This window comes from Athene noctua, chromosome 5 (assembly GCF_965140245.1).
Source record: "Athene noctua chromosome 5, bAthNoc1.hap1.1, whole genome shotgun sequence".
NCBI lineage: Eukaryota > Metazoa > Chordata > Aves > Strigiformes > Strigidae > Athene > Athene noctua.
This window is the reverse complement of record NC_134041.1, coordinates 13,736,581-13,749,556: the sequence shown is the minus strand read 5'-3', so window position 1 is coordinate 13,749,556 and position 12,976 is coordinate 13,736,581. Positions and strand designations below refer to the sequence as shown.

Sequence of the window (12,976 nt, the reverse complement as noted above, 5' to 3'; positions counted from 1 at the left end):
TTTCCACTTTCACATCTTTAGCCTATAGTATATTTACTTCAAATTCTAGTCCTTAATAAAGTAATAATAAATGAAATCTCAAATGTTTGCAGATGATGCTTCTACATCTAGTACCCTTAAAATCTGCTTTAGCTCTCCCTGATTAAGAATAGTTTAAGGAATCAGAAAGTAGTATGAGATGTCTGTTGAGCACTGTCTGGGTATACAATTTGTCTGCTTCAGCACAGTCCAGTCTGTCACAACTTCTGTGGTTCTGGAGTTTGACATGTCTTTGCAGCTGGATTTAATAGGCATACACCTAATCACAAAGGATAGTCTTTCAGATTATATGTATACAGCCTCTGTTTATAAAAATGTAGTTATCACTAAGTGGCGTCATTATATATTTTGCAAAATGTGAAGACCACGAGCAAGCTCTGTATAGGCAAAGTTAAGCATCGGAAGAAACTGGGGCTAGTCAGAGCTGAGCTGTGGAATTCGTCTTCTAAATTCATGTTTTCTTCCTGTAAAAGTGAATGTTTGGTTTTTATGAGATACGCTGGGTATGAGCATATGTATGGGCAATTGTTCCTTGGGAATGGATCATATGAGCCATACAGTTGCTTGCTATTAAATTCATCATTCAAATCGCTTTTTGAGGCTGAGCTGCTTTCTGCAAGCTGAGTGTTAAAGTCTGCCTCTGGAAAGCAGGGGTGGCTGTGCTCTGACCTCCTCTGGTCCACAACTAATGAATAAGATAAAACAGTAAATAAGATAAAAGTAAATAAGTAACTAAGATAAAATACATTAAAAAAGTAACTAAGATAAAATACATTCAGACTTCAAAGCTTTTTTTTTCCTAGAAGAGTTATTTGTGTCAAAAAGGACTAGCAGTAATTAATAAGAGAGAACAGTACTAATGTTATTTTGGGTGATCGTTGTTTGTTGGGAGTACATACAACTGGAAAATGCAAAAAAAATATCAGTGTTTATAATAGCATCTACAAAATGCTGACAGATTTTTAGATCACTGTGATACCCTTTTACTTCTGGGTTTCTAGCAAAGACAAGAATTTCTGACATGATTCTTTTAAAATGAACCTAATTATCAGTTCTGAAAATAAAACAAATTTATATCTATACAGAGGTAGAGATTAACTAATTTTTAACACTTGTAAACTAAGATCAAGTTATCTAGCTTTTAAAGATAGGCAAGATTTTTTTTTCAGATTTTTCATTCTTGTTCTTCTATAGCATATAGAATAATACCTATCAGTACTTTAGAGGGGGAAAATCACAGTCTGTTTGCTATAGTGTGTGAAGGTTGGGTTTTTGGTAACTTCTGTAGGTTTTTTTAATGACAAGAAATGCATGTGATGATTAAGTGTGAAAATGAAAGCAAAATTTATTTAGTTTCATACTGATTTCCAGACACTGGAAAACTGGAAAGAATTTGAAAGAAACTAACTTTTAAGGGCAAACTTACCAACCAAGGTATGCAATAAGAGCACCCCTTCCAGCAGGGTAACAGCATTTTGCATGATCGGAGCAGCCTAAGAGCGTTCTAGTAAACCAAACGCTTCATCTGCAATTTTTATATTAGGTTTAAAAGACTGAACTAGAGGGGACAACGTTGTTTCTAACTTGGAGAACAACTGGGACTTGATTTTTAAATATCTTTGAGTTTTGAAGACATTTGACACTCATATTGTCTGTGCACAGTTATTATCTATTGCTCATTTTAAAATACTTGTCACATACAGTGTTGTTACTTTTCAGTAGATCTGTATTTACAGAAAGTTCCCAGTGCCTTCAAAATTCTTCCCAGAACTTATTGCTGCTTTTCCTTTATTGTTCTTCTTTTCAGTAAATCACCATCACTCCTTAAATGATTCTTCTCTATGTATTTATGCTATTTGGTATAAATTCTCCCAGGGACTTTTTGTTGCATCAAGCTACTGCAGCAGGGAACCTCGAGTGCATTTGAACCACAAACTCAGAGCTGCTTAGCTCCTTTTCTTGGACTGCTCATGACAACCTGAATGAATGGATCCCTCAAATCATACACCATTGGCACTATATGCAGAGTCCCTCTGTCCTGAACTGTTCCTTTGCCTTCTGAGACCTGGATTTCAGTGCGGTGGGTTGTTTTTTTTGTTTGGGTGATTGGTTGTTTGGGTTTTTTAACTTTAGATGAAAAAGGCTTTTCTGCAGGCCAGTCTCAATTCAATTTCCAAAAAGAAAACAATCTTGGCACAGAGAAGGACAAGAATAGGGTGTTGTACAAATAAGACCAGCATGTGGTCTCAGATCTCATGATGTGCTGCTAATAAAAGTTGACAGCTGTGCTCAAATTTTACATCTCAAAGACCACCTCTGCTTAATGTTTGGCCAAGCATATTCTAGGTTTACTAAAACACTTATTTATGTTTTATTAGGTAGTTTTATAACTTTCAATAAGGAACTTTTACAGTATTTATAAAGAACTTCTTTATCAAGAAGGAATTTAACTGTAGGAAGAAACAGACAGCTGATCTGAGATGCACTATTGTGAAGGAATTCTAAAACTAGGCCACTGCTCACTCCTTATGACTGGTATTTAAGCCCAGATTGACTAAAGTTGACTGCACAGTCACGGGATACATAAAGAGTAAAAAGACACCAAATAGGAAACATATGGCTTCCTGAAAATACATAGAGGATTTTTTTTCCAGTGTACCCAGAGAAGCCACTCTTCTGCTTCAACACAATACAAATAAGTTATTTAAAGGGCAGTTTGTATCCCATATAGCAAAACAGCATCCTTGCAATCATTGCAGTTTTAATTACTGTGTTAGTGTGAAAATCTATAGTATTTACTTTGACAGTGATTAAGAAATATTAGTATGTTTTATAAAAAGCCGATTCTTCTTCAGTGCTTTAAAATATAGGAATTGTTGCTATAAATATTTTTAAGGAAGGGCTTTGGTAGCTGTCTTTAGGTATGCTGGGCCATGTAAAGAGAACTGGTCCATAGCTCTGAATAAGGTATCTAAATCTAGGAGGCAGGGAGGCAGGGGAGGGATTTAAAATACACCTTTGCCTTTTTTTATCAGCTTTAGGTTCAATATAAAATGTTCTGATGTGGATCCTATTTGTCTCAACTGTGTGAGATGCCTGATATTCCCCAAGAATTATGCTGTTTCTCTGGGCTGTAAAGGTAGACATGTAAAATGCAGAACTCATAAATTTAGCTGTGAAGTTATATTTTGTGCATGAAAGGATAAGTCCTCAGTTTGCCAGCTGAAGGGCAAGCTGGTGTGAGGAAAGGAGGTACATTATCCTAGTGCTATTGCCTAGAAAAATGAGGGTGAGATACTGTAAATTGTAACACTTTTTCTACAGACACCTTCCACAAGCCACAGAGAAGAGCCTCCTAAATTACTGCAAAAGTATTCAGTGAAGCATAAATGCAGCACATCTTGAAGAATTATGCTGTCACTGTTGTTTAAATCTCCAGTAACTCAGATGAGCTCACCATCCTTGTAACCAAATCCTTGCGCCCTGTACGGCAACAATTTCTGGTTCAAAATCAGAAAAGAAATGGGGTGCAAAGACTTCAACTAACATTGGCAGTTCAGCCTGCCCTACTATATGTATCACCAGAAAGTAAATCAAAATAATGTCTGTGAAAGGAGAAGCAAACAACTGTTTCTGGCATTCCAAAGAAAAAAATGCAGACTGAGTCTTTAGCAATTTTTTTTCCCATTTCACTATGGTTTGCATGGGGGAAAATAGAGCAGTAGGCTTTCTTTTGCATGCCTTTACTGCAGTGTACAATGGTGATTTTGAAAGAGAAAAATAATTCTTCAATCTTACAAAATTATATAGAAGCACCAAAATACAATTGGTTTGAGCTTATTAAGGGAGCACTTTGTAACAGGCAAACCATAGTACTTTGTTTCTAGAACTGATTTTTTTTTTTAAGCATTTAATAGGATAGTTTCCATGGCAACTTGAACTGAACAGATTGTTCATTGACTTCAGTACATTTCTATTAAACATCTTTTCTCTGTAGTTAGGCCTGCCTCTCCAGCTCTTTCATCTCTTTGGATGCTTGTTCATTATCTCTTTTTGCAGATATCCTTAAACTAGATTGGACTCCACCTTTCTGTGCTCTTTAATAAAAACAAATGTTGAGGGAACAGAGTTTTACAGTCATTCTCTGAGTTTCCCAGAGTCCATTTTCTTTTCTATGGCGTACTCCTGTTTTAATCCATTTCCCTGTAGAGTCAGAATCTGTAATTCAAATTGATACCGCAGACTATCAGTGGAAGAGAAATGGACACCGCAGAACTGTTCAGCATTAAAAGCCCAAATGGCTTCTGGATACTCTTCGTTGTTTGACTAAGACCTGTAACGATTAAAGCTGCACAGCATATATGAATAAAACTGTTATACCAGAAGTTCCTTATGTTCTCAAATAAAGAGAAAGCATACAATTAATATAGTACATTCTAGACGTGATCCCTTAAATAATTTCATTAATGTTTATCTGATTTTGAAAGGTAGCTTTAGGAGTCTAAATCAAAATTTCTCTTGCTAATGGAGATGTGCAGTTTGCTCTTTGTCGTATTATAATGTACTGGAGTACTGGGTCTTAAGGGTTAAATAAATTACTGGATTGAATCTTTGATGTAGAGAAAATGGAGTCAAAACACAGTGATAACTTATATGAAACACAGTAAATGAAGGAAAACGATCTTTGATTTAATCCACAGAGCTTTAGTTAAATCAGGCTTTCAGTCTGCTGTTGCCCAGTTTTAGGATTATTTGTGTCCTGCACTGAAAAAAACTTTCAGGGCCTTTTCATTTTCTCTCTTGAATATTTAAGATTCAAGCTATGATAATCAGTCAGGCCGAAAATGTTGTTATAGTCTCGGTAGCAATGGAGTCTGTTTTTCATCAGTTCACCTAAAGCCTTCCTCCTGCTCCCCTAAAGCCTGGGTTCATATGTGCTCAGGGTGGGAAATGACAGCAAGCTGTAAGAAGAATTGTCACTACATGGCAACAACTTTTAATCAAGAGCTTGTTTCCTCTCCTTAGAATGAGAGCAAGTCTCTTTGAGGGCTTTTTTCCTCCACTTCATTTTGGTTTTGCTTGTTGCTTTTCAAGTGATCTGTCACATTTTCTAATTATAAAACATTCTATACTTGCAGCAAAGATTGGGTTATGCAATTTTCTTAATTCAATAGATTGCCTGTCACTGCTGAACAGAAAACCTTTTATTATCTTCCAGACTTTTTTACATTTACTTTTCCTAGGTCTTTTACACACTTGAGGGGGGGGGGGAAGGCAATCTATCCTTTGCAAGTGCCATTGCATTTACCTAATTGCACAAGTAAATGCAGTCTGACACTGGAAGGACATGGAAATGCCTCAGTTATGGACTGGTAACTTCCTCTGAGGCATAAAAATGCATGTCCGTGTTTTGTGAATGTGAAATATATTTCCCCTGACCCAAATACTAGAAGATGCTAAGAATATTTTTAAGGTTTTTACTTGAAGATTACTTGATTTTCGTATTTCCCAAATTTTACAGTTATCAATTCTATAAGCACTTGTTCAGGAGTGTATTCACTCTAACAGTTGTCTGACTTTGTTTTAACTTTTTCTCTAAGTCGTCTAAATATTCCTCAGACTAACTAAGCTAAGGTTGTCTTGAAAATCTTTTTCTCCCAAGAAAATAATTGGATACTTTTTCTTCTGGAAGTCTTTGATAGGATTCACTGATGCCAATTTTTCAATACTCCCTTTTGACCTGAATGCACTTGAAATAAGCCAAATGGTAGGTTTCTAATTAAAAATCCAGTTCTTAAAGATAAACTTGTCTGATCCCTGGAAACAAGTGCCATTATATTGATAGCCTCTCCAGCAAAGTTGAGAAATTGAATCACAAGTATAAATGAACAGTGAGCAGTGAAAACCTGTATCACACCTAAGAACATTCCAGCAGCAAAAGACAATCCTTACTAAACCCGACACTAGTCACGACAGTGAGTTCTGCAAATTGAGGATTTTCTATAAAGCACAAGTCTTCCCTCATTAGAAGCTATGCTGTTGCACCCAAAAATGAGTGGCTCAAAACATATTCCTGATGTCTTAACATGGGTGACAATACCTGAACCTTATCAGTTTACTGCTTTAATGTTTTTCAATCAAGTTATGAGTAGTGTAATCCATTACTCCAGAAAAGGCTGTAGAGATTGCTACCACACAAAAATTTGACTGGTTCTTCCACAAGGCATTCCCAATGAGAGGTACTGTCTGCTTTTATTTTTTGGAAGAATAAATTTTGGGCTGTCATTCTAAAAGCCTAGATTATTCCTTCTGTAATACAGGATCTGACAGCTACAGATCTGAGAAAAGAAAAATAGTTAGTAGTGATTTGGAGAAAACAGGGTGGGGTTTTGGGGTTTGTTTCTGGGGTTTTTTTAAGAAGGTATTTCCCTCCTGTCTTTCAGTGCTGTAAGGACTTAGTGATTAGAAGTGCTCTAGTTCTTGAAACATCTATGCATAGCGAGTAGGAAACAATCACCTTGCTTTTAATTTAGTTACATGAATTTAACTGAACATTCATATATAAAATGTACAGTATAAAGCTAAAGCTTTTTCTGAGTTATTTTTTATACAATTTCTCCTGTGTACTCCTCCAGAAAATTCAGATCTTAGCTTACGTTAGTGTTGCTTTGCACTGTTTCAACAACAGGTACCAAGTGTTTCCTGAAGCACTTTGCTGTATTTTGCAGCACTCCTAGATGAGCTGATGACTATATCAGCAGTTGGAACCACACCACTCATTTTTCTTAGTCCTGCCCGCCAGTAAGAGGTTATTCTGGAAGAAGTAGTGTACATCTGAAGAACTCGGATACTTCTTTGCTGGCTTAGTTTACACTGGAGATTTTCCTGGCTCATTCCAAGACTGAGAAAATGCAAAGGTATCTGTGTACGTCCGTTTCAGTTGTGCCAAGTGATACTCATCCCCAGCTGTGGCTTTGTCTTCAGTATGTGTTGTGTTCTGCTCTAACCCCCAACTCCTCTTGTTCAGTGACTACTAAGATGTTCTGCTAAAATTCAGCCATTTTTAGCAGCTCAGCTGTGTAAGGTTGCTTAGAAACCAGCCTTCTTATCCCCCACATTCTCATGACAGATTTCCTATGCAGTAACATCACTGCATGACACATTTGTATCCAGACACGCGTTCCTTTTCCACTTGAGATTCTGTAAGTAAAGGTTGTTGGTGCTTTGTGCAATTCATAAACCCCATGTGATAAATCACTGGAGTATTAAATCACTGCCACAGTCAAAATGAGCTCAAGTTTCGAATGCAAGCAGTTTCTCACTCCTGAGTTTAGTTATTGATCATTTTTTCCTGAGAGTAATTTCTAATTTTGTTTTTCTGACTGGGTAGCTAAATGGTATTATGATTTTATGGTAATCTCCATTCCCTTCTTTGCTTCTGTATATAATACTTGCTCGCACCCTTTCAAAATTTAGATGGTAGTGGCTTTTGGTTGCAATTGCTTTCTCCTTTATATTTGTATAAGGCATCTCATATGAACTGGATATATAAAATATTTATAAGTAATAGAAATATATACATTATTTAAAATGTCGCTAATAAAGATATCAGCTTGCAGCTGAAGGGAAATCAGTGTCACCTGCTTCATATTTATATATCTCTCTTTTGACTGAAGGGTTTTTAGCGCTGTTTTTACTTCATTTCTCCACTGTTTGATAGCAGTATTGCACCCTTGCCTGAATGGCAATGTGTTGGTCTGGCAAAATAATGAGAAAAACTAACCACCACATCTAGCAGAAAGAATATTTGCTGTTGACAATCAGGTCATATCATAGTTGTCCTGTTTAGTCTCACATAAGAACCACAGGCAACTTCATTCAAAACTACAGTCAGTGCTTTTATATGGACTGTGCAATATATCATCAGTGAACCATATAGTTAGAAATTATAAATTACTATCATTTTCATATATTTTTTCCGGTAATTTTATTTTGTAACTATAAAACTTGTGCTTATTATTTGAAGAGCATTTCAAACATTATGAACCAAGAGTATAATTTATTTAGTGTTCATATTCTGCCAAAAGAACGTATTTAGAATGTCACTAAAATGCAAAATTTAACATCAACATAACCCAAACATGATTTAAATATACATTCTGCTTTGTAAGGCATAAAGGCCTAAACCCTGCAATAAAGAAGTAGTACAGTCAAGACACAGATGATGAGAAATTTAAGAGAGTTTCCTGAGGTAGACAATGTTTTAAGTAATATTTATGAAAGAATGGGATTTAAAATGGGATTTGGAGACAGAGGTGAGCTGTCTGCTTGAAAAGAGCCAAACTGAAATAACTTGGCTAAAAAGAACAGTAAAAGGATCATGAATTAACAGAAATGAGTAGGGCTGGAATATATAACATGTTGCAGGTGAGGATAAAGTGTTGCATTGAGTACTGTGAAAGAAACCCAATGAATGAACAGATGACACTGAATGAAAATTCAGTTCTGTTGGTCCTGATTTTGTCACTAGCTTTAAAATTTCACAAGAAAAGATATCTTCTGCGAATAATGAGGGAAGAGGTGAGAACATTCACAACTGCATTTAGTTGAATGATAACAGAAACACAAAATAACATTCTTTGCCAAGCTGCTGCTTACAAATCTAGAGAAGTGTTTGTGCTATTTGTGAAGAAAATGCAGAGTTGTGCAAAAGTGAAAGGCAGAAAACAAAACATACAAAAACACCACCCTTAAGTATAGCAATGTGATAGGCAGATGGCTTTAAAATGTTGGGTTTTCTAAGTCATTCTTTTAATGCTTGTCCACAGTGCAGTAACAAGAATAACAACGCTTATCCTTAGCACAGTATTCAAGCCACGGAACCTCCTGTGTTTCAGTTTGTGCCCATTGCCTCGTCTGGTCACTGGACACCACTAAAAAGACCCTGACTCCATCTTTGAACCCTCCCCTTCAGATTTCTGTAGACACTGATGAGATTCACCCCTGAGCCCTTTTCCAGGTTGAATACTCCCAGCTCTCTCAGCCTTTCCTCATAGAAGAGATGGCCCAGTCCCTTAATCACCTTAGTGGCCCTTCACTGGACTCTCTTAAGTAGCTCCATACGTTGTACCAGTGAGCCTCGAACTGGACACAGCGCTCCAGATGTTAGTCTTACCAGTGCTGAGGTGAAGATTAGAGGAAACCCTTTCTAGCCTCCTTTCTTCCTATGTACATGGAAAACATTATCAAAATTTAGTTTTTAGATGTGGATAGAATGGGATCAGTAGAAAAGCTTGTTACAACACACTGTAAGCATTTGTTGGTTTATTCTTAAAAACACTCTTCTTTTTTGAGGGGAGAATGTTTGATTTGGTTTGTTACATTTCACACTTTTTTGTACTTACATCCCTCTTCTTTGAAAACTGTTTTACTCCTCTTTCTTAAATACACAGTAGACTTACAGCGCGTTCCAACAATTCTATTTGCCACATTTGCCAGCATTTTAAAATTTGTGGAGGAAACTCAGCAATGTATAGCAATGGAAGATAGGGACTGAATACCACAGTAATAATCACTCTTTTCTCATAACCAGAAAGCAACCTCTGTGTATCACAAATTTACTTATATGGCACTTTGGCTTAGGTATCCTTAAAGTTCCACCACCTTGTTCAGACAAACTGTAAAGCACAGTATGTACATAAACTAGAAAACCGTCTACAGAGAGACCATAAATACATAAAATTACCTGGTCTTCAAAGTCAAATTCTGTATAAACAGTATCTCCAGAATCCATTATCAGACTGCAGTCAAGTTCATTTGTCCCTAAAACGGGAAAGAAAATTAGACTTCGGAAATGAATTGGAAATTTTCACTTTGTGATGGAACACTAATATTTCCAGTTGTCAGTATGTATGCAAAAACTGTGATCCAAGGAACCATTCAGATGTCCTAGAGTACCCAGGTGAATGGTATGCCACTAATAAAGCCTTGAAAGCATCCATAAAAACTACCACAAAAAATAATAAGGAATGGTTATACTAAAAGGTGAATTGTTCCAGCTAGACTGCAGACTTATTGGGCACGGTGTTTTGCATGCCATGACTTGCAATTGTAAAAATGTAACAGGGATCTTGACTCAGGAGAGAATACAAACCATGTTTAGGAAAGCAAAAAAATACTGACTAACTGGGGATTAGCAGATAAGCATCCTGGAGTGATGCTGATGGGGAAGCAAAAGCAGCCATACTTCCAGCAGCAACAGTCCCATTCCTACCCTACCCCTTTCTAAGGTGGTGGTGTGGCTCTGCCCCTTCTCCCCATCATCTTCCTGTGACAGGATCAGCAAGCCATGCAGCCTCTTGCACTTGGGGATGACAAAATTCAGTCGCTGAGAAGCCTTGACCTGGCTGAGCTTTACAGTTTAGCTTCAGCTGAACTGAAGGTACAGGCTAACAGAAACTGGGCTTGGTATTTCAACAAGTTGTGCGGGGGGGGGTAATCACTGCTAAACCAGAATGGGAGGATAAACCACTAATCACCTTTCTATATAAACAGAGGAAGGGTGCAGCATGGATATCATATTCTGACATCATCAACCCATTCAGATTATTTTACTCCTGGGCAGTGAGGAAGAAAATAGCGTCCTGTGCCCTCCAGATGATGCAGGCCTAAACCAAATCCTGCATGTATTCAACATATGTTAAAATGTCAAAGGCATCTGACTACAGGAGTATTTTTCAGAGCATTAGTAATACGAGAATAACAAAACCACTGTAATAACACAGAGATCTAAACAATATAACCAGCCAGTAGCCACAGGTGAGTCCAATCACTGTCTTCATGTGGGGAGCAACAGGTAAACCAGGGGAAGTATAAGAGATGCGGTCTGTTTTGTGCTCTCATGTCCCCAGCCAGACAAGATCACTGATGAGGAAGAATATAACTCCCTCCCTCCTGGGTTACAGGTGTCTCTACCTGGTGTGATGTTCCTGCAAGCACTGGCATTGAGGATACATAGTTTTAAGACTATTGCTGACCTGGAGTTGTTTTCTCACCATCAGAGATGTTTGTATGGGTGGCTCTTTGTAACAAGCACTATCAGCAACAGATTTTGCAGTTCAATTTCTGCCAGATGCATTTATGTATTATCTGCTTTTGTTTGCTTTTAAAGTTTACATAGTAATAATGTATGTGCGTGGTGAGCTAAACATCACTAAGAACAGAGGAGAGGAACTGAATGTCATGATGACTAAAACCATAACTGCTTGGTAGAGATGATGATTCCAGGATGTCTTAGTTTGCAATCCATATTACAATTACTGCTAAATTCATCTTCAATGCAACTCTTTGGACTACGTAAGAGATACCAGGGAAAGACCTGGGTCTACCATCTGCTGGGTATTTTTTTTCTCCCCCCTCCCCCTAATGTTTGTGTATACTTTATCAGATTGCTATAAAAAAAAAAAATCAGGGATTCTACTCTTGCTACTGTAGAATGTCATGTGTATATGCAGCATGCTCTCTGGCATATACACTTTATGGTCTTTTGAAAATACCTGTCTGTAAAAGATATACACAACCAAACAGATTTATAACTGCTGAGACAATCCTAATTTTTTGATTTATTTTACACAGCTGACATCTCACTCTTAACACTGTGTCATTGTTGGTAATATAATTTAACTGAGCCTTAGTTGTCACCAGCATTGGCCTACCTTGACACATCAATCACTTTTAAAGGCGCTTGCATGCAACTATTTGATTAACTGTCACTTAACTACCAAGAGCAGTATGTATTCTTAACTAGAAACGTTAATATGAAATATGGTGCTGCAAACTTGAATGTAAAGGTCAGGCTGAAAATGAACATTCATGCATAATGTATCTTAAGTGATAAAAGCCATAATGGTTATATTATTATAATATGGTCAAGCATCTTATGGCCTTTTTTCTTGAACTAGGGCACCAGTTTGCTTAGGGGAGCATAGCTCCTTTCTAGGGTATGTTCCAGGAAGGTCAGGAAAACTGAAAATATGTGTCTTTCTTGGTTTCATGAAAACTAACAAAACCCATAACCATCTATCACTGAACAGTATACAGACTTCTCTACCTTTCTCAAATTGCCTAAAGACAAACCTACCAGAAACTAATTGAAACAAATGACTACTCCCAGGACAAGATAAAGTAATGAGGGGACATACAAGTGTACTTGTGATATTTCTGGTGCAGTATGAATAAGCATGAGTAGTTTGCTATCCTCCAGCTTAGTTGTTGATGGAGGGAGCATATTTTGCTGAGTTTGGACCGAATCTTGCCAAAACAGGTCTTCTAGGGGAGGAGAACAGTCTTGCTAGCTAATCACTAGTAAACGTGGCAGCAGAAGCATAACAGACAGCCATGCAGCAAGGTACTGGGAGTCAGTAATCTTGGTGGTAAGCAAAGCTACTGACAGGCTAAAGCCAAGGGGAGAGTGTGAGAAAGTGGATAATTCAAAACTCAGCTCAGGTTTTCTAAGCCCAAATTTCAATGAAACATTTTATGTAAAACTTGTGGCAATGTTCAGCTATCAAAAGACAAACACAAAATGTTGGCTTAAGGAAAAGAGGAGGATTAGTTAAAGCGTTTGGAAGCAAACATGCCCTGCTGCTTTCAATGGGTCTGCAGGCTGCACATCTCATGTTCTGACAACAAAACCACTGATCATGAGTAAGTTTCATTGCCTTTTTTGAGTAAGTTATGTTGTTTATCTTTTGATAAGTTGGTACACTGAGAACTAGGGTATAAAAAAAAATTAATACTTGTTTACTATTAGGCTAAGATTTTACAGTCTGAACTGTCCTAATTTCTTTCTAAAGGATGCTCCATTCCACCAGATAATCTCAGCTCTTTATTAACTTAGACCCTTTGTGTGCTTGTAGGAACCTGTTGCAAACAATCT

At 37.2% G+C, this 12,976-nt stretch overlaps 1 protein-coding gene across 2 annotated transcripts in view; it reads right to left on the bottom strand.

The window, feature by feature from the left end:
- The window catches only part of AK5 (adenylate kinase 5), a 99,766-nt gene that overhangs the window by 33,037 nt on the left and 53,753 nt on the right, over nt 1–12,976 (bottom strand). For both annotated transcript variants that reach the window (XM_074906414.1, XM_074906413.1), the window contains exon 8: nt 9,785–9,861. In XM_074906414.1, the coding sequence (XP_074762515.1) occupies nt 9,785–9,861 (77 nt within the window). The remainder of the gene's footprint in view (nt 1–9,784; nt 9,862–12,976) is intronic.